The sequence below is a fragment of the Lepisosteus platostomus genome, chromosome 11, assembly GCF_059453375.1.
Source record: "Lepisosteus platostomus isolate fLepPlt1 chromosome 11, fLepPlt1.hap1, whole genome shotgun sequence".
In the NCBI taxonomy this organism is placed as follows: domain Eukaryota; kingdom Metazoa; phylum Chordata; class Actinopteri; order Semionotiformes; family Lepisosteidae; genus Lepisosteus; species Lepisosteus platostomus.
The window spans coordinates 37,398,621-37,422,432 of NC_142621.1; the positions used below are offsets into that span (position 1 = coordinate 37,398,621).

General features: G+C 40.3%; 2 protein-coding genes and 6 non-coding genes across 9 annotated transcripts; 7 read left to right on the plus strand and 1 right to left on the minus strand.

The window, feature by feature from the left end:
• Positions 1–1,414: 1,414 nt before the first annotated feature.
• galk1 (galactokinase 1) lies at positions 1,415–10,974 on the minus strand. Its single transcript, XM_088599500.1, has 8 exons — positions 10,525–10,974; positions 7,555–7,741; positions 5,498–5,617; positions 4,019–4,154; positions 3,743–3,924; positions 2,697–2,847; positions 2,407–2,569; positions 1,415–1,546 (listed from the first exon to the last, which is right to left on the minus strand). The coding sequence occupies exons 1-8, from the start codon at positions 10,687–10,689 to the stop codon at positions 1,475–1,477; spliced, it is 1,176 nt and encodes a 391-aa protein (XP_088455626.1). The 5' UTR covers positions 10,690–10,974; the 3' UTR covers positions 1,415–1,474.
• A 489-nt stretch (positions 10,975–11,463) lies between these two features.
• Positions 11,464–11,536, plus strand: trnaa-agc (transfer RNA alanine (anticodon AGC)). Its single transcript has one exon. It is a non-coding gene; the product is annotated as a tRNA-Ala (tRNA).
• Positions 11,537–13,122: 1,586 nt separating this feature from the next.
• Positions 13,123–13,209, plus strand: trnay-gua (transfer RNA tyrosine (anticodon GUA)). The gene is given in 2 exon segments: positions 13,123–13,159; positions 13,174–13,209. It is a non-coding gene; the product is annotated as a tRNA-Tyr (tRNA).
• A 695-nt stretch (positions 13,210–13,904) lies between these two features.
• Positions 13,905–13,977, plus strand: trnar-ucg (transfer RNA arginine (anticodon UCG)). The gene has a single exon. It is a non-coding gene; the product is annotated as a tRNA-Arg (tRNA).
• Positions 13,978–14,130: 153 nt separating this feature from the next.
• On the plus strand, positions 14,131–14,203 carry trnar-ucg (transfer RNA arginine (anticodon UCG)). The gene has a single exon. It is a non-coding gene; the product is annotated as a tRNA-Arg (tRNA).
• A 311-nt stretch (positions 14,204–14,514) lies between these two features.
• trnag-gcc (transfer RNA glycine (anticodon GCC)) lies at positions 14,515–14,585 on the plus strand. Its single transcript has one exon. It is a non-coding gene; the product is annotated as a tRNA-Gly (tRNA).
• Positions 14,586–17,034: 2,449 nt separating this feature from the next.
• On the plus strand, positions 17,035–17,106 carry trnaq-cug (transfer RNA glutamine (anticodon CUG)). The gene has a single exon. It is a non-coding gene; the product is annotated as a tRNA-Gln (tRNA).
• A 325-nt stretch (positions 17,107–17,431) lies between these two features.
• mrpl58 (mitochondrial ribosomal protein L58) lies at positions 17,432–22,338 on the plus strand. 2 transcript variants are annotated; one of them, XM_088599501.1, is made up of 6 exons: positions 17,432–17,665; positions 18,120–18,156; positions 18,654–18,713; positions 19,430–19,512; positions 20,733–20,902; positions 22,094–22,338. In XM_088599501.1, the coding sequence occupies exons 1-6, from the start codon at positions 17,465–17,467 to the stop codon at positions 22,176–22,178; spliced, it is 636 nt and encodes a 211-aa protein (XP_088455627.1). In that variant the 5' UTR covers positions 17,432–17,464; the 3' UTR covers positions 22,179–22,338. The 2 variants fall into 2 exon arrangements, with proteins under 2 accessions (XP_088455627.1, XP_088455628.1); XM_088599502.1 differs by having other exon boundaries at positions 17,432–17,650.
• Positions 22,339–23,812: the final 1,474 nt, after the last annotated feature.

Below are 23,812 nucleotides of genomic sequence, written 5' to 3' on the forward strand. Positions count from 1 at the left end.
GGTTTAAGATCGTATTCGACTGTTGAGGAAACTCTTTTGTTTACTATAACCACTATTCTCAGAAAAGATGAATCAGCGATCACCTTGATCTCGTTTGACCCTTGTTGGGAGATTATGTATATCCATCTTGCTACGTACTATAATACAACGAGCTGCACACTGCTTCAGCTCCAATCTGTCTCCTCAGAACCCCTTAACATAGGTTTAGTTTAATAAAAGTTTTAAATATTGCTAGTTTAACACCTCATCAATTATTACATTTGCTTTTCATTTATAACCACAAAAAACTAGGACGTGAAATCAGCCATCTTTCTGAGAAGGAATATATGTTAGGATAATACACTGACCTACAGTAAGTCAACATCAAAGTCAATATATTGTCACTAAAAAAACAGTAGTAAAATGTAAGCACAAATACAAAATAAGACAGATGACTACTGTTATTACACGTGGGAGTTGTGTCATGCAGTCTTTTGAATATTTTGAATTTAGCTAAGGATTAACACTCAAGCTTTACACTCAAGTTAAAGCTTTTAAAACAAATGATTAAATCAATGATAACTCAGAAAACAATTGTGGCTGGCTCAGAAACAAGGATTAGTCTGCAAACTAAAGAGATTGTTGTTCAGCAATCTAGACTTGTGGTGACGGCAGTACAGAAAGTATTTGCATATAAAACAGCAATTTTAGTTTTTCAAAGTCACTCCACCACCTTTCATGTTTGTTCTCTGGTCTAGTTCACGAAGTGTGTGTGCAGCACTGGCTGGGAAGGGAATTAATTATTCCCAAATCTCAAGTGATCCTTTACATGACACCGAACAAGGGTGGGACAAATTCAACACATCACTGTCACATTGTGCTCACAGGAAGCAATGCAAAATAGTATTAATGGAATGCAAATGTCAAACTGACAAAGTGTACATGCCAACGCATCTACTCTGACAGTAAACAACATGTTAGAGATGGCAATCTAAGATTATTTATGAACCACACCACCATACCACGTAGGACTAGGGGCATGAGGCCTGTCAATGTAGCAGAACAGTATTCTCTCCTGATGTCTTGAATGGTTCGTCAGTGGGAGAGTGTCCCTAAAGATGGACACATCAGACCTCATCAAGACACCTTTGACCTTTTACAGGGGTCTTAATGAAAAGAAGGTGACCTACTCCTGGACTAGAGATGAATTCCTCTGATGGATGTTTCAAGCCTGTTAGCTTTATTTTAGTACTGTACATCTATTAACCACCTGTATTTTAATCATATTTAATACATTGTTTGCCACTGCACTTGGAGTTTGTATCTGTGCTAATAAAAAGAGATCTATGGTCCGTTTTCATGTTCACAATTACTAGAGAAAAAATAATATTGTGCCACAGGTAATGGCACTTCAGTGAAGGCAAAAAAGAAATGGTTCCATAATAAAACAAATGCTGATTTATTGCTTTGGCAGCCACAGCAGGGCGGGTTGCATTCACAGGCTCAGGACTCGTGCTCCCTCTGATGGGGTGGTAATGTAGAAGGTCGGTGTTCCAGTGTATCGCTCCTGTAGAAACAAACACAAGGCAAACTCAGTTCCTCTCTTCACCTGTTTGCAGACAGTTACATGTAAAGACAGAATACATAGTCCCTCCTTCAGTTTTCTATCATTTTATATTTATATTCAGATAAAACTCCATTTATACTCTTACAGTTACTACAAATCCTGGGTGTTATACGAGAGAAAATGCTGTTTGAAGTCCCAATTGTCTACCCTCACAGCAAATACAGCTATTTCTAAACACTACCACTAGTTTTCCTGGAGGACCAACATGCACAGAGTGTAAACACACAAACCTGTACAAAAAAACTCTAATCAAAATTAGATCATTGCTATGGTTTATCCATCCATTCATCTTCTAGCCGCTTTATCCAATTCAGGGCTGCCAGGGAGCCAGAGCAATGGCCACAAGGCAGGATACATCCCAGACAGGATGCCAGCCTATCACAGGGCACACACAGACACAAAGTAGCACACACTCACACTAAGGCCAATTGTACCAGCAGCCAATTAACCTACCAGTTTGTCTCTGGACAGTGGGAGGAAACTGGATCACCTAGGGAAAACCCATGCAAACACGGAGAATATACAAACTCCACACAGATAGCACCCCAGGACTGGAACTGATCCCAAACCCAGAACTCCAGCATTGCAAGGCAGCAATGCTAACCACTGCCCTACTACTACACTGCCCTCTTATTTCTTATGTGTACTTAATAAAAGACACTGCTTATTTCAGTAAGGGAGAAGAATACTCTCGAGGACCAGACAGGTTGTTTGTGAGTAAAATCTGCTCCTCTGTGAGTTCAGTTCCTATTCTGGTTCCTATCTGTGCTGGATCACGTGCCAGACAGCAGGGTGGGTACCTTTAGGTGCTGTATGACTCTGTCCACAGCCGAAGCCTCCAGCAGGGTGACGGTGCAGCCCCCGAACCCCCCGCCCGTCATCCTGCTGCCGTACACCCCCTCCACCTCCATCGCCGCGGAAACCAGCTGGTCCAGCTCGGGGCAGCTGACCTCATACTGGTCCCTGGTGAGAACCGCAAAACACCGCGCAATCACTTCAGCTGTTTCTCCATTCGGGCTCAGTGCGAATCAGACTGTAACCCTTCCTCATCCTGGCTCCCCCCTGTCTTGACCTGTGCCACCCAGCTCACCTGAGAGAATTGTGACTCTCTACCATCAGCCTTCCACACTCGCGGTACTCCCCCTTCCTCAGCGCTGCCGCCGCCTGGGCGGTGCGCTCGATCTCCTCGATCACATGGCGTGCCCGCCGGTACGTCTCCCCGTCCAGTAGTCCCTTGGCACCTGCAGTGTGCACCACCCAGGTCAGAGTTCACAGAGCAACCATACAGCGGAAGGAGCCCATTCTATTGCCAAATCGGTCAAGGGTCACTGATTCCAGCTCTCCTGGCACTCAAACATCCCTATAACAGTGTGCATTTGTCATTGTGAAGAAATCTCAGCGGAGTTTATATGGTACCTTTGGAGTCCAAAAAATAATTCTTTCCACATTGTGGAAATCAAAATGTTAATCAAAATGATTTTAACTTCTTAAATTTTGTCTTTGTGTTCTATGTTGTACCGCTAGCTGCTTAAATTGCCCTCCCAGGATGAATCAAGTATAGTATTTTGAACTAAATTGAATTTATGGCCAAAAAACGTCTTGCTTATCATCATTACTGTCCAAGTTTTTTTTTTTTCCCAAAAGTAAAATAACTCTAATCCAGGACAATGTGATGCCTTGTGTTGTCAATTTTAATGGGACCTCATTGTCTTTCACGGTACTATTGGATGGATAATCACAATAATCTGTATTAGTCACAGTTACTGCATTTTCTTTAGTTGATTGGGAATTTCTCATATTTAACATATTATTTTTTTGTATTTAGCCAGTAATATGGTGTCTGCAACCCTGATCCACAAGAATCACAGGCTCTTCTGTTGCGGATTTCCATCTACATTTCAGCTGAATTAATTGGCTTTTAATTAAGTGGCTTCCTGCCTTCCTAATGGAGTCACCTTGCTTTGTATTCTTTTCTATAAGTCCTTCTTGGCCAACAGTTTTCTTTTAACCTGCTCTATTTTGCTCCAGTTTACAAAGTACACAAGGTTCTGTTCTGGTATTACTGTACCAGGGACAAGTCAAGGCAGTCTGATCAAAAGCACAGCTGGAGTGTGACGTCACTCTCCTCTCACTCACGCTCCAGGTCTGCCAGTGTGGCCTCCCGCAGACTGCTCTTTCCCAGGCCAGCGGCGGCCTCCTCGCACTGCCGCCTGCGGCTGGGGTACTCGCTGCCCGTCAGAGAGTGGCGCACGTTGGAGTTGGCGACGAGGACAACCAGTTTGGGGTCTGTGAGGGGCACAAGAGTGGCCTCTAGGGACCTGGGGAAGAAATAACAGGGCGACTGAAATACTGAGCTCAGGACACATGGATCTTGAGCTAAGAAGCACACCCGGGCTGTCCCCTCTCACAGACCTGCAGTCGATTAGGAGCGCATGTCCTTCCCTGCCCAGTACCGAGATGAACTGGTCCATGATGCCACAGGGCATTCCAGCGTGGGTGTGTTCTGCCTTCTGACAGGCCAGCGCCTTTGCAACGTCATCGCCATCATCTGGGGACAGGAGTCACAACATAGCAGACTTCCAGGATCTCTATTTTAAATCCTAACATTTCTAAATATATATATTTTAATGGCCTAATGGAGCTGAGCAGTTAGGTCCAGTTAAATATCAACTGGAAATGCTTAGCGACATTTACATCAAGAGAGTTACAAACCCATAAGCAGTACATCATTAACCTTGTGTCCCATTTCTTCTGAAAGAAGCAAAGCTGAGGCTTAAATGGTAAAAACCCTCAGTCCAAGAGCAGGCTGAGCAGAATGATCCAGATGTTAAGAATGGCTACCAAGCACCACACATGTGCGCATTTCAGTGTTGGATGATTTGGATCCTATATGTAAAGCATTTGGGGATAATTTAAATTGGATGAACAGTGTTATGAATGTGCAAGCAATTACTATGCACAACTAATTTCATAATAAATTGGGTGGAGATGTGAGTCAATCCTTACCTAGCTGAATTAAAGGAGAGCTTTGAGAATGTTGGATTATACAAACCCATATGGATAAAGTTGAAATTAGTCAGAACACTGAGGTAGCACCTTTCCTCCTCGAACAAATGCCATAGGGTCTTTAATCAAGCATCTCAGAGAGCACGGTGTTCGCCTGTCACCCTACTGGTGCACTGGTTGGAAATTCTGGTCGAGGGGGAAGAGCACCACCTTCTGGTCCACCAACACTACTTGCAGGACCTGGTTTACTGTGAAGGTCTTCCATCCCAATATTAACCAGACCCAGCCTTGCCTAGCTTCTGGGATCAGGTTATAAGACACTGCTACTCCTAACCAGCACATTGAAATATGTGCAGTTGAAAGTCTCATTGTAAGAATGAATCCCTTCACCACTCAGCATCAATACAAAGATAAACTGTACCCTGCTGTGCCCCTTTTGCATTTATGTATGGATAAACAGAAATTTAAAATGCATTATATATATAATAGAACAGATCCTTTCATTTGGTCATGCTTGACTGTCACATGAAGCATCTCTTATCCATGCACCCATCTTCTAGCTACATCTTCCAACAGAGCCTATCCTGGCAAGCAACAAGCACAAGGCAGAGAAGACCCTGGACAGGGTGCCAGTCCATCAAAAGAGGACACACAGACACACTCACACCAGGGTTGTCTTCACCAAAACACAGTTAACCTGCCTGTGTGTTTTTGGACTGTGGGAGGAAAACGGAGCACATGGAGAAAACCTACACAAACAGGGGGAGAACATACAAACTCCACACACATAGCACCCCGGGTCTGTAATAAGCCCAGGTAGCGATGATAATCACAGTGCCTCCATGCCACCTAAACATGCCTTATCAGAGTTGCCAATACCCCTACCTGGGCAGAGCTGCTGGAGGAATGTATAAACAGCGACTTCCAAAGAGGCTGAACTGGAAAGTCCACCCCCCAGTGGCACACTGCTGGCTATCACAGCTCTCAATCCACACAGGGGCCCAGCTGGAGAAAGAAAGAGATGTTGTAATGCCATCCTGACTCTGCTGTAATACAGTCAGGTGCCCTGCTTAATGTGAGAATGGCTCCCTCTTCTGGATGGCTGTGAAGTTAACATTCAATAACATTTGGTGGTTATTTAACCTGATACTGTCTGTTTCTATTAGATTTTATAGGCTATGTATTTATAACCAATCCTGTCTGCAAATACCTGTTAATTATGAACAGAAAGAGCTATACAGATCAAGAGATGCTTTGCAAAACAATAATAAGTTGCTGTCTGCTTTCGTTTGAATTTGTCTCGCATCTAAGCAGCTATGTTTCACACAGACTTACAAACTGTACATATAAACATTACATTAAAAATAAATATAAATGATATTAACCCATACACAGTCATTAAACTCCACTCCTACAGGAATACACAGAAGTTACCAGAATCTGTAAGCTTACTCCCCCTACAATCACTCTCAGCCCTTATAATTGCACATACAGTAAGCCTTCATTTTTGCACCTAACCACGAACTGCAGTGTAAGGTTAAAGGGTGGAACAAAATGGTCAAATCAGCAGAACAGGAATATGAAGATAAGTACTCAAGTGGAATTATTCAGTGTTTGTGGCCAGGAATGTAAAACCATCTGTGTATTATTGCCACACTACTCTTACTCAGTTTAGAAAAAAATCTAATTGAGAGATAAAATTTCCTAACAACTTGCTCTATGTTTGACTATGATTTCCCTCCAGGAAGTGAATTCCTGCAAATGACATCTTAAAACTTAAGCAGCAGGGAGTGAGTAAGCCATATCTCTTTTATAAAGCCTGTTACTTTGAAGAATTGGGTCATACTTTTGGAAAGCAGTGAGCTTTCACATGTAGAACAACGAGCCAGATCTCAACCTAAAATTAAAAGGAATGGGGAAAATGAACTAGCTCTTTGGCAGAGTTGGTGTTGGAGACAGAATACAGTGCATCTGACAGTCATACAACTAGGAATTGTTGTTTTGGCAAAGTGATTCATAATAAATATGGATTTAAAATGTTGACTTTTCTGGCTGTTGTGACTAAAGGGGATCGTCTGTGCGCAGTGTGGAAAGGAAGCAAACAACAAATGTTAATACGTCCACTGTCATGCTGCACAAATCTATTTAATACCACAGTGAACAAATATGTCACAGTGTCAAGTTTGTCTGTCAGTGGAAAACAGTGTAGTTTGTCTGCAGTTGTTCACTTGCTCATCGCAGACTGCAGAACCACTGGGGTCTGTGTTACTTCTCCATCTGCTTTAAGGGTGAACCAGATTATCAAGCAGCTTTATCATAAGATCTCCGAACATGCATATTTTATGTTTCTCAATCTACACAAAAAGCTTCATTTTCATTGGGTGATCCAGTCAGTCCCATAAGAGTCTTCTATATGTCATTTCTGACGTATTGTAGAGGAACACCTCTCATGCTGGGGATTCCCAGGTTTGTGCTTAAATCAACCCCAAAACAAAAGGGCTCCTATTCCCTGCAACCAACTGCAGCTCTTCCAAAGAAAGTCTTTTGTGTGTTTGGATTCTTGGTGACTTCCTTATCCATTCAGCTAGCCAGTCATTCATGTCTGAGTGAATTTATGCGTGCCTCAGAATATCTGGCCACATCTACTGAACTATACTGTCATTCACGACTCAGATGTGCATGTGAGTCTGTGTGCATGCAGAAATCACTGTATCCATGCTGTATTTGAGAAAATGTCCACACAAGGGTAGTTACTCCTGAGAACCTGTGAGCCCCCAACATCTTCTCATCAACGTGAACTCACCACAAGGTCTGTGGTAGGTCATTTTTCATTTTGGCACAGCAGAGAATAGGAAATAAAAATAAGAGTCAGTGCAAATCAATGGGAGGTCACAAACATGAGTGTGCTGAGCTGTACTGAGCTGCAAATGATAGCCTTTTACCTCTGTAGTGCTGGAAGACTCCCTTGACATAGTTGGCCCATTTGGGCTGTCCAGGGGTCAGGGCATTAGAACTAGATAACTCAAAGTCCACTCGCTGCGGGTCATCGGCCCCCTCAGCTACCGTCACTATGGAAACGCTGCGGTCAGAGGTCTGACTACCCACCATCACGGTTACCAGGGGCAAAGCCTGCAGAAACACACACAAAACACCATAGTGCTGAGAATCACGTTATTGCACATTATGGCTTTCAGATATATCAACAGCTCCTAACCCAGCCTCTTCTGATTCTCACAAGTCATATTTTATTTCTGTATCCGTTGTTCCATGATTATAGTGTCCATATATTACTATAGTAGTTCAGGTGGGTAGCTGCGTCAGCATGTGTAGTCTGGAACAAGTAATAGGTTTATTCCATGCTGAAAAGAGAAGAGAGAAAACACAACATTTCGGCTGTGAAGCCTTCTTCAGGTGACAGCTGAAACGTTGTGTTTTCTCTCTTCTCTTTTCAGCATATATTACTATAAACATTTAAAATTGAGACTGGGAGGCATTTACAGTACCTCCCATATTGTCAAAGCAGATACTCTGGCTTCTTTCAAGAAACAACTGGATGAGAAACTAGGAAAAATTAGCTACTAACTACCAAATGGGGTTAAATGGACGAATAGCGGCCTATTCGTCGGTAACCATTCTTATGTTACCACAATAATTTTATTACACCAAGAGATAATACACGGCATACAAGGCACTATCACTGCACTGGCCCTTATAGCCCAATCCAGAATTATTTAAACCTCATCTAAGAGTAAAGTCAGATAATTCTTTCAGTTTCAGGAAGTTAAGTTTCTCAGCAACTATCAAATTATTCTGTTCTTCAGTATTTAAAGCCCAGCCAAAATAAAGCCGCCTGTTTTCATCATTTTAATGAAGACTCCGGCAAATTCTTCTGCTCGCTAATAGTCACATTTTTAGGTATTAGTATAAAGATCGATATAATTTTACAGAAAAAACAAAATTTAAAGCACGAGATGCTAATATAATGATACATTTCTATATATATATTCAAGATATAATATAATAATACATTTCTATTCATTTTTAAAGTACAAAGCAGAAGGTGTTTCCCCTACCTTAAATATACGATTAAAATTGTTCAAATATCATGTATTCATTACAGAAAGCAGCGGAGACAGTTAAATTGCAAAACAAATGTATTTATTTCGAAGAGTACATGACATTGTGAATCAAAAAAAGACGTTAAAAAATAAGCCGATGTAGTTATTTTGAAAATAAGTAAAGCATTTTACAAATAGATTCTCATTGACATAAAACAAACCGATCCGCCTGGCGCTGCTAGCTTGAACAGCGCTCAGAGCCGTGATTGGCTAAACCCCCGAACAGCTCAGGCCGCGATTGGGTGAAGAGTGAGAATCGATACTCTGATTGGGTACAGTGCCACAGCGAAAGTTCCGAGAAAATGTAGATACACAGGTGATGGATGTTCTTCTTGGTCCACATACTGTAGCCCCGGTTAACACTATGTGCTGTATGAGCACGCTGGATATTCACTAACACATCCATTGGTTTCAAATTACTAATCAATCTAAGAGAACTCGCACTGAGGTCAAAACTGAAAAGCAGAAAAAGAATGTTATGGTGCCATCGGTCATATCGCGATATGACATACCCCGGTAAAAATTGCCCTGCCCCATGAAAGGCCCTATATCGCGATATACCAAAAACCTGTCACACCCATGTCGCGACGTGAAACCCGTATATCACGATATGACATACCCCGACGAAATGCCCCTCCCCCATGTCGCGACATGGAGCCCGCATATCGTGATATGGCAAACGCACCCGCGGCAATGTCGTGACATGAAGTCCGCATATCGCGATGACATACACCAGCAAAAATGCCCCGCCCCATTTCGCGACATGAAGGGCCCTATATCGCGATATACCGAAAACCTGTCATACCCATGTCGCGACATGAAACCCGTTTATCGCGATATGACATACCCCCGACTAAATGCCCCGCCCCCATGTCGCGACATGGAGCCCGCATATCGTGATATGGCGTACCCCCGACGAAATGCCCCGCTCCCATGTCAAGACATGGAGTCCATATGTTGCGATAGGACATACCCTGACTGGATATGCTGACCCCATGTCCTGACACAAACTCCATATATACGTCCTATCTGAGTATATCATATTCTGATATGAGACCTTTGTTGCGACAGCACTGCCAGGATGGCATGGAAGCAACGCACCAGTCGTGATATACACTGCCGCGATATACATGCGATATACATGGGGTCTCTATCATGACATGCTGTGGAGGTCTTGTCGTGATGGTATCCCACAGTTACGCGTTTTGCAACAGCGTGTCACGGTAGGGAAAGAAAAGGAAAACGTGCCTTGGAAAATAAAAACCATAGATCTTATAATCACGGTGATTTTACATAAATTACAACCACATTTTTATGTCATAGATGGTTAACTTGTTGGCATGCGTCATGTCTTAGTATCATTCACATCTATGGAGACTCATATGTTTATGGAAATTGATTGTCTTTAATCTATTAAGATCTTAATCTAGACAAAAACATAGCGCTAGATAGCTCTGACACCAACGATAGCAAAATAGACTACGGTTAAGCATGCACCGCCCAACAATATTTACATAATTTTCTTATTGGTCACAACAGATACAGCGAGCCAATAGCAAATCACATAAGATGAAAAAAATCAAACACGTAACATTAAAAAGCAAATCATGTAACGCAAACAAGGGGAAAAAAATCTTAAATTACTTTGGACTGATTGGGTAGGCCTAGCATCAATCCCACCCAGGACCACCCCTGGCTACGCTCCTGATTTATTTTACCTTGCAACTTACATGTCATATCTGTAGTGGTCACAGCGCCCAGGTTCCCTACCGTAGAGAAATGTGTCTCTCTTACCATCGGCAGCACAAATCCCTGGTTGTAATCCGTGTGCTCGCCAATGAGATTGACCCTCCCGGGTGCGCATGCTGCCACAGTCGGCTCCTGACCCCCAAACGTCTCTCGGTACACCCGACGAGCTTCGTCCAAGACAGTGGACACTCCTGAAACTTCACCGGCCATCGCTGACTCTACTGCTCCCGGCCACCGACTCCGTGTGTGGGCTCCGTGTCAATCTCTGCCGTGCCGCCGCAGAGCTCGGAGTTTTCAGACTTTAAACTGGGCGTTTTACATTAATCTTTGAAAGGAGATGTTTCGCTTTATTAATTATAAAACGTGCCCAAGTCTCTAACGACAGCACCTGACTCTTTTGCTTGGTTCCTGGTTTCCAACTTTTCACGCCCACCTCTAGTGAGCCGCAGATTTCATTGGCCGCGGAGGGGAGAGTCACTGTTTAGCAAGGACCTCGCTTTGAGAGGTCCGCTTCAAAAAGCTAGCGTCGGCTCAGCGGTACTGTGTACATACCGATAGGGAGAAAAAACAGGCAGATGCTTTATGTCAAACATTTGCCTTCACATGCGTGGATATAATTGTTACGCACAGAAAACTCTCGTTGGGTAACTCGCATGTTATCGTTGTAACGTTATGCTACAAATTGACTCCACTTAATACTCTAATACAACGTGTAAACCAGCCCAGTTTTGAGTTTCACCTCGGCGTTTTCTCTCAGTATAAAAGCCGTGAACGGGGGCTACTACCATTTCACTTAAGTTAAAGTTAACTATATGCACTTAACTCTTCTGCCGTTTTGCTCAATTATTTCAGAACATCGCACACATTTAAATCGAGTTCTGTGAAAATAATTAGTATATTGGCATTAGTGTCTTTAACTGAAATATTTTGTCGCCACTTTTGAAAGACCTGGATGACTGAAAGCGATCAACGGTTTTTCTCGTCGGGGAATTAGCTCAAATGGTAGAGCGCTCGCTTAGCATGCGAGAGGTAGCGGGATCGATGCCCGCATTCTCCAAAGAAACTTTTATTTGTCACTATTCTTATGACCAATTCTTTATTGAACCATTTCCTTTGGTTCCCTTGGAGGGTTTTTCGGTAATGTTCTAAGGATATACTGTATTTAACTGGTGAACATTCAAGGCAAAGCTGTTGCTTTTTATTGATATTTCAGCTGGTTAATACACATTTATCTTTACAAATGCGTCAATACGAAATGTAAAAATACAATTATCGAAACGCACAACAACCTAGTTTTGCATTATGTACACTATTATTGCAATTCCAGCTTCCTTTACGCCAGTTCCCTTGAAGACTTGAGAGTCTGTTCAATCTTGGTAGCCTTGGCCAATCAATGCCCGCATTTCTACCAGGAATTATCCAATTACAGGGTCGGTTCTCATTCTTAGTAAGTTTCGCCCAATCAAATGTCAGTCTCCTACCAAAAGGCAGGCAGTGATTGGGCGAAAACTACCATGAATTAGACCAGGCATAGTAATTGGACAATGATAAGAATAAAACATTTTGACGAGAAACGGTATAATACTAAACACTTTAATCAAATATACTGTCAATTATTAAGATTTTAAACCCTAAACACCTTAGGAAATGTAATGTTTCGGGGAGAGATTAACGTAAATAAGGGTTTATTTTTATTTGGTAACAGATGTTTCCAGATCTTGGGATGTGGGATGTTAAACCACCACCAATCAGCCAAAAGACAAATCAGCAGTCCCTGAATTCAGTGAAACAGCAGACTTGTTAAAAAATACCACCTACCGATTTAGATTGATCTCGAACAACACCTGAGAAGCTGAGTCAATAATGCTGCTAAACTGTTATTTTGCGAATAAGAGACCTGACGTATTTTAAAGTGGACAAAAAAAGGATAGATACTATATTCGCGATTCCTGGCATTTAAAAGTTGAAAAACCACGTAATTGATTAACTAGCTCACGATTGGCTAAACTCCCGGCCTAAAACTTAGTAGCAGGGAGGGCTGCGATTAGGCGACACTTATAATGAATGAGACTAGAGACGGTAATTGGACTGTTTACTTGTCGTAGCAGAGTGGCGCAGCGGAAGCGTGCTGGGCCCATAACCCAGAGGTCGATGGATCGAAACCATCCTCTGCTAAAGTTTTTGTTGTAGTTTTAAATATGGTGAATTTCAATGAAAACAATCACAGGCTTTATCTCTCTTGGATCTGACAAGCAGTTCATTTTAATTTGTGCAAGGGCTGTTTGATGTTTGCATCAAACGTACCGGACACTGCACTAGACTGTTGTCCATTCAAATGTTTCTTGTAGTGTGGTCGTATTTATTGGTGCTGTGGAAAAACGTAATTACTTTTCTCTGCACATCGTTTTATGTTATTTCAAAATATAATGCAAGAAACTTTTAAATTAAAAAATGGGCATATTTTACCTGATCACATGAAAAACCAAACAAGGACGAAGTTTTCCACTCACCTGTGTTTCAAGTCCGATTACTGTACTGAAATAAACACCATGCTCCACTAGAGAAACACAAGTTACACAATTGTGTGTTGGGGCCTGATGTGGTTGTTTTTCTGGCAGCTGTGTAGCACTACGACTCAGCCTGCCTTCGATAGCTCAGTTGGTAGAGCGGAGGACTGTAGCGGATATGTCAGACATCCTTAGGTCGCTGGTTCGAATCCGGCTCGAAGGAGGGATTTCTTTTAATAAACGGAAGAATAATCTCTCGAATCTTCCCACGTAAGTTTATACCTTACGTTTAAGCTTTTGGAGCTTGATTTCGTACTGTATATAATCGAATATTTTGAAAGTCATACAAATTCCTGTCATATATATTGCAAAAGTACTCATGCATACATATGTATGTTACATTATACCCTAAATTATCTTTTATTATTAATGATAATGTTGGACACAGTTTAAAAGCGTGCGATTCTTACTATAAATTGAGCATTAAGTTTTGTTCGCTTCTCACAAATAATTTTCAAAACTTGATATCAAGCATATGCTACGGGGAACATTATCTTCTTACTAGCTAGAAATCTTTCTTATCACACGTATATCTAGGGGATTGTTTCTGTCCACCTCCTTTAATTGAGGATGTTTCTGAATAAACTGAGCACTTTCAGACGTCAAGACACGCTAGTCTAAACACGACCGGTGAAGAATGACACAAATAAATCAAAGAGACATGCTAACATTCTAAACCACAAATACATCTTATTAATTTCTTTACTCTCCGCCATCATCGTTACATCGCTAACGATGTAACATGTTTCCCGCACTCAATGACACATGACGAATTGATTCAACAGTGACATTATGAATTGAACGCAGTTTCCGCAGGCTGAACACTCATGAGTGCTTACATGCGCATGACGTTTACATGACCGCGTGGCCTAATGGATAAGGCGTCTGACTTCGGATCAGAAGATTGAGGGTTCGAGTCCCTTCGTGGTCGGTTTTAGCTGCTGATAGCGAATATACAGCATTAGTCTTTTTTAAAAAATAAATTGACTTTAAATCGGGCATTTAATCCCAAAGTGGGGAAAATTACATTCATGCCTTTCTCAGTATAGTGTATAGTCAGTATACACAACTGTCAGGACTGTGTGACCGCGTGGCCTAATGGATAAGGCGTCTGACTTCGGATCAGAAGATTGAGGGTTCGAGTCCCTTCGTGGTCGGTTTTATCTCTGAATATAGAGATCAAAGTTCTGGTTGTGGCCAAAACAATTATTTTTAAAGTTCTGTTTTCAAATATTCCATTTAAGTCCATCCTGCAAGCCCATGCCATGAAGCTTAGCTCCTTGGCTCATTGTGTCTTCTTATGTTGCATACATACTGCAGTGGTATCCAAACATGGCTGGTTTAGGCTGTTTTAGTCTATGCCGCTAAGTTAACTTTAAATGACATTGAACAGTGCATTCCTTGATGATTATGTGGTACAGCTTGGGTTACAGATTTCATGACATTATTTAGAAAACACTTCATACAGGCATTGGTGGTTCAGTGGTAGAATTCTCGCCTGCCACGCGGGAGGCCCGGGTTCGATTCCCGGCCAATGCATGCTCTTTTACTCGTCCTTGGTACATTGAGACGAGCAAAGTTCATTGTGCCGAGGTTGCATACATACAGAAGCGGTGTACAAAGATGTCTGGTTCAGACAGTTTCAGTCCATGCCACTAACCTTACTTTAGATCACTTTAAACTGCATTCATAGCTAAATTACAAGAAGGCTTGGGTAGCTTGGGTAGTTATTTGGGAGCACTGTTGTGTGGGAAAACATTTTTCAGTGTGACCCAGGTTCAATGTTCAGCCAATGCAGGTCTCTTTTATACCTCCTTGGTACATTCAGACATGCAAAGTTCATTGAGCCTTCCTATGTTGCAGATGTACAGAAGCGGTGTGTGAACAGGGCTAGTTTAGCAAGTTTCAGTCCAGGCTGTTAAGCTTACTTTGAACAGTGCATTCATTGCTTATTTACAGGAAGGTTTGGATTACAGATGTGGTCAAGTTATTTGGCAAAGTTCTTGTGCATGCTTTGGTTTTTCAGTGGTAGAATTCCCGAGGCCCGGGTTAATGCTCTCTCGCTAGAAAGTCCCATAATTCACGAACTTGAAGAGGCTCCTCAAGTTAACGTAGATTTTCAGCTGAACCAGTTGGGTTAATTCTAAAGGAAGAATGGCAAGTTCCAAAGTTAAAATTCACCAAGCTATTTTGTATTCTGTCCCTTCAAAAAGAAGTTTTAGTGAAAACGCGAAAGGCGTAGCATCAGGCGATCACGACTACATAAAAAATATCACAGGAATGACCACCAATAATGAGATAGAAAGGCAAAAGATAATTAATATGCCAACTAAAGTTTGTCAGCGAAAAAAATCAAAGGTAGCAGGAATGACAGGCACTACTAATTTGGCAATTTTGGAAGCAATACAAAATCTTACAAAAAGGTTTCAATTCTGAGGATGATAAGAATCCTAAATTTACAAGATCAAATGAAACAACACACAGCGATGGTGGTTACACTGTCCAAATCTCTTGAATTCATTTCTGCAGAGCTGGAAGATCGTGAATTGAAAATCTCAGATCTAGAGAAATTACTTAATCTACTCCCAATAAAAACAGGTTTTAAAAAAATGTGCTCGGAACAGGAGAGATACAAATGCAGATGGGGTCTTCGGCTAAAAGGACTGAATGAGGAAAACCCTGAAAACGACAAGTCTTTGGTCAATTCGGTATGTGTGTCTGCAAAGAGCTGGGCATACGGTTTTATGAGGACTTAACTAAAGCAGACAGAGAAGCCAGAGCTGAACTCTGGCCACAGGTGGAGCAGACGAGGAAGAAAGGTGAGAGGGCCTACTTCCGCGACAGCCCTGTGGCTTATATCAATGTTTCAGTAAAAGAATAATGTCAAACACTCTGTTTATTATCGGAAATTAATATAACTGTGGAGCCAGGGACACTTTATTCTACTACCTTGCTATATTAAGTGAAAAGTGTCTTTGTTCTTTATTGTTCAACATTTCTTTGTTCTTCGTTCTAATGGAAACTCAGTTATCGTTAATGCTAAATGCTATCTTTAGTGTTCATGTGTCCTGATGAATGCCTTGAGGTCCACCCAAACATGACTCTCCCCACAAAACAATAGTAAATGATTTTGCTGCCAGCTTAGGAGTTGGCCATATTTGGAGGAAAATGCACCCATGTAGTAAAATATACACTTGTTTTAAACTAAATGCTACGCTTAAATCAAGACTTGATTATTGGCTTGTCTCTGATTCCGTGTTTCAATTTGTATCTTGAACAGAAATTTCTGCAGCCCCACTCACGGACCATGCAGCAATTTCTCTAACTCTGAAAGCAAATAATGGAAACCACTCCAAGAAATATTGGAAATTTAATAATGACTTGCTAAATAACGATACATTTTCTAAGCATATAAAATCACTAATTGACAATGTTTATAATAAAACGGATCTAGGTACACCTACTGGAAAATGGGAATATTTACATTTTTAAATGAGAGAATTCTCAATAAAATATACCAAACAATTATACCAAACAATTTTAAGACCTTCTAATTAAATACATTAATACATACTGCACTAAACCTTGCTTAAATGAATTTTAGAAGTCAAATCTAAGTAAATGTCTCAATGAATTGAATGATATATTAGAAAAGCAAGAGGGGTCTATATGAGATCAAGAGCGAAATGGAAATGGAAAAACACACTATTTCTTCAAATTAGAACGCGACAGGCTAATAACAAAGAATTGATCACATAATTGGTCTCAAATAATTGATCATAGATGGAGAAAGTGCAGCTGATCATAGACAAATTTCTGTGGAAGTATATACATTATTTATAGAATTATACAAATCGGAGTTCTCAGAAATATTACATTTTTATCCTCGGAATTTGTTACGATGTAGGTTAGGTTAGTAAGCTTCGTATTTTACGTAAAAAGCATAGTCTCATTGTATATCAAAGGGGAAGAGGGAACGTCATCTTGTGGTTCCATGGTGTAATGGTTAGCACTCTGGACTCTGAATCCAGCGATCCGAGTTCAAATCTCGGTGGAACCTGTGTGCTTTTTATTTTTTACAACATCCTTGTTTCATCTACAGATTGGTGGACATGTGTTTAGATACTATTTTAAAGTTATAAGAGCATGTTTTATGTAAAAGAAACAACTCCATTCAGGTTTCGATATTAACTTTAAATCCATACTTTTAGCAATTATAACGACTTGTTAACATAAATTACACTTTGATGTAACTTGACTTTCCTAACTAAAACGTGCATTTACATGATCACTCGCACAAACGTCTGAGATTTCGATTTCTCAAGGGTCACGGGTTAATAAACCCGAGACATAGTGCCGGAAATTGAAAACAACTGCTGTAAAAGTGACGAGAAGTGTCGCACAGAGACCCGTTCAAGATGGCAGCTCCCATACTGAGGTGCTTGTGTGCGCGCCCTGTTCGGTTCACTCTGGGATCGGTTCGAATTCATACTGGTTTCCTCCATAGAAACCTTGGGACTGAGTTTAAGAGCGCATACAGTTTGGATAAAATATATCCCAGTTCTTGCTTCGACTATGGACGCTCAGCAGCAGATTATTCTCGGGTACGTCATATTAAAGTAAGGCAATTCATCGTCATCTAATAAAGTCATAGGGACACTCATGTAATCGGTATGATGTTTAATATCATTAACTTTGCTTTTTGATGCTTTGTGGCGTTATTGAACATGAGTAACACTAAGCAAATCATTGCACTGAATGACAGTGTTCCGAGGTTTTAGAAAACCTAGGGGTGACTTGGTGTATTGTCTGCAGGAGCACGCTTAACAGCCCTGTGATGTATTCTGATACAGTTGTATGGTTTAGTGAATTGTTACCACTATTAGCATATATAGTTTTAGCAGGCTCAGAAAATCAATTTATTTTGAGGTAAAGATAGGTATTCTAAATCATTTATTAAAATTTTATTTTCACATCAGAGTTATAGGTTACCACCTTATATAAAATTTGTCCTACAGATCTTTAGAAATGTCACTATATGTTTAATTCATTTTTTACCTTTTTATTTTTAAGGATTGCAGCCTACAGAATTCTACTGACATTCCTCTTGGTATGTGTTGTGTATCTATTGTCACAGCTGCTAGTTTTAACATATCACGAATTATAAAAATAGCTGCACTCTTAAAACATTTTGTTTCTAATAGCAGACTCTGTATTCACATTATATAAAATATCAGTTGTTCTTTTTCTCATAACACAAAAGCTAAGACGTTTTTATTGCAAAATTTTACCTAATTTCATGTAGCCTGCAAGGTCAAGATGAAGATTGTAACATACCAAATTCTGTGTTTGTACTAAATATTTATGTGCATGTTGAAAACGTTGTCTTTTTGGATATGACTTTGTATTATAAATTAAATGTGGTTTTAATGGAAATTCTTGGCTCTGAGGGTTTGAGAGGTTAATCTTTTTATTGATCCCTTTTGATTCACTTGCTATGTACAGCTTTTGAGTAAAACGAAGTCACTGTAAAGTAATGCCCTCTGGTCAACCCAGATGGGATGCGTCTGGGCCTTTTTACATAGACAGATTTTGTTTCTCCTTCAGATCGGCTCACTGTGACGTACAGTCGAAGCAGTGGACCAGGCGGGCAGCATGTGAACAAAGGTAATTAGAAAGCTCTTGATTCATGCAGTGGGATATGGGCCAGAAAATAGTTTTTATCACATATCCAATGAAGTGTGGTTTCAATAACTTTAGAACTAAAGAATAAGGTAGACTCTTCACAAGCAGCTTAAACCAGCAGCTTATTCACCTTGCAGCTCACATCTTGTACCACACTGAAGCTAAGCAAGTGTGAGGCAAGGCAGTACCTGGATGGGAGACCTCCTGGGAAAGTTAAGATTGCTGCTGAAGGAGGTGTTAGTGGGTCTTGTGTGGGTGCCACAGTATGGTGATGGGGACATTATACTGTAAAAAGGCAGGCACCATCCTTTGGATGAGACATAAAACTGAGGTCCTGACTCTCTGTTGTCAATAAAAATTTCAGGATGTTTCTTAAAAAGAAGAGGGGTGTTTACCCAAAATTCCCCTTTTAATAACCATAGCCTCTTAATAATCCCCCTCTATAAATTGGCTTAATCACTGATAGTGACTTTGGCAGTGGAGTGTCCAGAAAAGGGCTATATATGTGTAAGGATTATTATTATTATAACCAAGGTAAAACACACATAATGTGCTTTTGAAATTAATGAAGAGAGTGTTACCAATTAGGATGTGTATAACATTTAAATTGAACTGCACACGCCATAAAAGAAGTTAATAAACAATTCTTTTGTCACAAGAACGGCCACCCTAAAAAAAAAAAATCTGTTTTTTTTCAGTTAACACAAAAGCAGAAATTCGCTTCCATGTCCAAACAGCCGACTGGATACCAGAGGATGTACGACAGAAGATCATTCTAAAGGTAAGTAGCAGTATGCGGTGCACATGAAGTAATTTTTATGAGTTACAGTGCCTGCATGTCTGTGGAATCTGGATCATGTTTCTTCTCTTTTGAAATTTTGAAACATATGTTTTCATTGACATTGTACTGTAGCACCTTCATCTGTATTTTGTGAATCCAAAATATAATTGCTACATTATATCTTTATTTTCAAGGAGTCTGCACATTTCAGAATCTTTTTGAAATCTTTGCTAGAAGCCTCTGAGTCTCTTGATGTGTGCCATTCAAGAAAGTTGAAATTTCCAAGAGTCATATTCTCGAAATTATATTCACTGAATTCTTAATGATCAATCTTGATCTTCAAGAGAATGGTATTGGAGAGTTTGTTTTTGCAGGTATGTGACATTTAAAGGGGAACTACAGTCCTAATTTCTCAGACCAATTATTGCATCTTTGTAACAAAATAAATTAACTGACATTCTAGAGACAAAAAACTAATTTTGAATTAAGGACAAAATTGTGACCTTTGTGAAAGCACTGTAAGTTGCCACGTTGTCACAAACCCCAGTCTCACCAGGGGCGAGAGCAAGAGTTCCCGTGAATTGTGACGTGATGCGGCTCTTCTTGCTCACTAGTCACCATAATGACTAATGCTCGATGTACGAACGCTTAAGTACAGGTTGTACAGCCGACATTTCACTGCAGAAATGTTCCAACACGATCTGTGTGCACAGTTAACAAGTAAGTAGTCTTTGTCTGCAAAACCGTCTCAAAATCAAAAGCAATATTTCTATTGGATTAAAAGAGATGTATTCACAAGCTTGTTTATAATGTTTACGATGTCATAGGGCGGCACATGTTGGCAGAAGTTTTGTTGCCTCGTTCTGAATCACAGCTGTGCATAGCTGGAAATGTCGTATATTATGTGATGTACACTGATGTTTATACAAGTTACTGTGTACATTTTACTTTTATTGTGGTTTGAAATGCACTCATCAATGCTGATTATTTCTAACCGCAAAATATAAAAATAGTATTGCAGTTCCCCTTTAAATTTCCCTTCGGAAAACTTATATACACAAACGATTTGGCTTTCTGTTAAATGCCGTTATCTGGCAACTACAGCAACCCTGACATGAGATTTCAGATTAACACAATAATCGAGTTTCATAAATTCAACAAAAAGGGTAAAAGGAAATGTTATGTGGATTTGTGGATGACTTATTTTTGATGTGTTGAAGAATAAAAATCGAATCAACAAATCCGGGGAGCTCATTGTGACTTCAGAAGCCAGTCGGTATCAGATGCGAAACCTGGCGGATTGTCTGCAAAAGATTGGCGACATTATAGCGGAGGCCAGCCTCAAGCCCAAGGAGCCATCAGAGGAAGACAAGGCTCTTCGAAAAACCAGGTACCCCCCCACAAGACACTGGTGTTAATTCTTGTGAGAAATTAATTTGAACAGTGCCAACACCGGCAGAGAATTTTTAACTGGGGAAAACAAAGCTACAGGTTTTTCCATTTGAATCTTCAGCACTTCAACTGGAAATGTATGCTGTTTTTCCACTGTGTACATACATATTAAATACTAATCTTTGACTGTTTTTGCAATATGACAGTTCTGCAAAACATCCCATTAGAAAATTAAGCTCTTATTGTGTGCTAGAAATAAGTTTCAAAATGGATCAAATGATGTTTATTAAAAGTTTGATCTTAACTGGGACTGAGTTGTGTGACTGAAATGGCACTGAATTTGTTACCTCTCTGGAGAAAGCCAGAAACCTTGAAAACCTGTGCTACATTGCACAGAGGACAAATATCAGATCTACTCCGAATTCAGCATTTGTGGTCAGTAAACAACTTCAAACTTTTGGTTTCCAAAGTTCATATTATAACCTTTGCTTTACAGATTTCTTTTTCCTTGATCAGCTTTATCTCTGATAAAGAGCTGTTCTGCATCAGGTCAGAGCTTAGAAGTAGACGGATTAAATATTTCCTCGGAGCAGATATTGAAATATGTATCAGTGACCATTCTTGAATCCTTTTTTAATTGATCAAGTGAGAAATTGAGAAGTGTTTTCACTGGTACTTGCTGGACCTGTTACTTCCAACGCCACACTATTAACACTAAAAACTGTTTAGATGTTACAGGGTCTTTTGTCTCCAATGCTAAATTGAAAGACAGAAACAGGACTGGTAATATATAACAAAAAGCGGAGTGAACCAGTTACCTCTCGGAGAGAGTAGTGAAAAGCTGCTCTTTGAGACTGTTGTTTCCTAGAGGTGCTCCAGTTTCCTCCCACAGTCCATATACATACTAAAAGGTTAACTTGTTTGTGGAAAAGTTGGTCTGTTTTGAGTTTAAGCATATCTATGTGTGTGCCTGCACTGCGATGGACTGGAGTCCATCCAGGGTGTATCCTGCCTTCCGTCCATTGCTTGCCTGGACAGGCTCTGGCTCTCCCATGACCATGAATTGGAAGGAGAGGTTAAACGGTGGATGAATGTGTTTGCTTGCTTACGAAAAAAAAAACAAACTTTGCAACCTGCCCAAAACTGCCATTTTGTGCCATTCTTTTAATTTCATGGTTACTTTGCACAGGTTAGAGAAGATGCACCAGGACCGGCTGAAGCAGAAGAAGATGCACTCAGATCTGAAACAAAGCAGGCGTGTGGGTTTGGACTGAAAACCCTGTCCTGAAATGAAGACAGGACCCGACTTGTCCTGTTCTGCATGTGTTTGGCATATTTGGGCGCAAGAGTTTTCATCCCACATTATATTGTCCTGACAACAGATTTGTAAAAATATATCTGCCAAAATAACAATGTAATAAAATCTACTCTGTGTTTGGTATATCACATTATTTCTACATTGACCCCATGTGCAGTTCATTGTGCAGAAGAAGATGGCACTGCATCATTGCACCTAGTTCAGTGCACACAAGTGCAATGCTGTTGTAATAACTGCCCAGTTGTCATCGTTTAAGTTAAAAGTAAGTTAAGACATAAGTTAAAGACAATTTAGTTATAGAGCCTTTAAGAGGACACATTAGATAGCAATAGTTGATCCCAATTTTCAGTGTCACAAAAGAACCGTCGTTTGAATGGGCAAAATAGATCCTAAGAAACAACATAGTATTAATTGGATTAGCCTTGTGAACAGATGTTCAGATGCTTGTACAACACCAGGCAAATGGATTCAAGCTTGTTTTGGGCCCTATTCATTGGGGGAAGACTTTTAAGTAATTTCGAATTTTTGAAGTCTTTTACTGAAGATAAAAAGTGATTTTTGATTGTTATTATAACAACGGCACCTGTAAATGAATGGGAGGTGGTTAGAAAGCCTGGTCTTGGAACAGACTGCTGTGAAGAAACATTTCTGTTCTGTTCCTAGACCAAGTTTTCGATAGATCCTATTTCTGATTTAGTTTGGCTCCTTAATGTCCTTTATAAATGCAATAATTTCTTGTATTGTGATTATAATCGAACAGAATATTTCTGTAGATTGCTGAACTAGTTAAAAATGAAGCCCTGATTTATTATATAACCAGATGAATGCTGTCCGTAAACCAAAACGATTGGGAGGCAACGCTTTAAAACGGGATTGCATACATTATTATAATAACCGAACAGTGGAAATCGACTCGTGAGTAGAACTTGAACTTTATTGCCGTGTGTAACCGGTACATGTTCTTACAGAAAGTCTCGATTGTTAAAAAAAAGTGTAAAAACACAAGAGTGCAGACAGTGCATCAAGACAATATACAAACAAACAGTAGACAATGCACAAGTAAAGAAGTAAACAGTTGGAATGTAAACAATGCAGACGTGTAAGAACAATGACTGGAGATGTGCTATAAATAAAATTATAATGATGTAGGTGTGGTCCGAGGGACATGGCTAAATGTGTTCGCATATCGCAGTACTTGTAGATAAACGCTATTGAAGAATCTGGTGTTAAGTGTCCGTATGCTCTTGCATCTCTTGCCTGAGGGCAGTGGCCTGAAACGGAGATTAATTCGTTCAATGCGCTTTCTAGTTTCATATTCACTTTCAGAAATCTTACATTACATATTTCCGGTCGCATTCACGGATCTTCTATCCACAGACTTCATTTAATTATATCATTGTTGAAATTGTGAATAATTTAAACTGACAGGTAAAGAGAAAAAGGTTATCTTTACCGAAAAAGAAACACTTGCGCTTCGATGGCATACCGATGGTTAACTCGTACACGTTACAACGTACCTACCTATAGTTCTTTACTTTATATTGTTTTGGGAGACGTTTATATTCCTTTTCAGTTTTGCTGCTGCGATTC

Excerpts from the sequence above, each read along its gene's own strand:
- mrpl58 (XM_088599501.1), top strand. The coding sequence starts at position 17,465 with ATGGCAGCTCCCATACTGAGGTGCTTGTGTGCGCGCCCTGTTCGGTTC. Across the intron at positions 17,666-18,119 it reads CTCGGGTACGTCATATTAAA|GATTGCAGCCTACAGAATTC; the intron begins GTAAGGCAATTC and ends TTTATTTTTAAG. Across the intron at positions 18,157-18,653 it reads TTCTACTGACATTCCTCTTG|ATCGGCTCACTGTGACGTAC; the intron begins GTATGTGTTGTG and ends TTTCTCCTTCAG.
- galk1 (XM_088599500.1), bottom strand. The coding sequence starts at position 10,689 with ATGGCCGGTGAAGTTTCAGGAGTGTCCACTGTCTTGGACGAAGCTCGT. Across the intron at positions 4,155-5,497 it reads CCTCCAGCAGCTCTGCCCAG|ATGATGGCGATGACGTTGCA; the intron begins GTAGGGGTATTG and ends TCCTGTCCCCAG. Across the intron at positions 2,570-2,696 it reads GAGAGTCACAATTCTCTCAG|GGACCAGTATGAGGTCAGCT; the intron begins GTGAGCTGGGTG and ends GGTTCTCACCAG.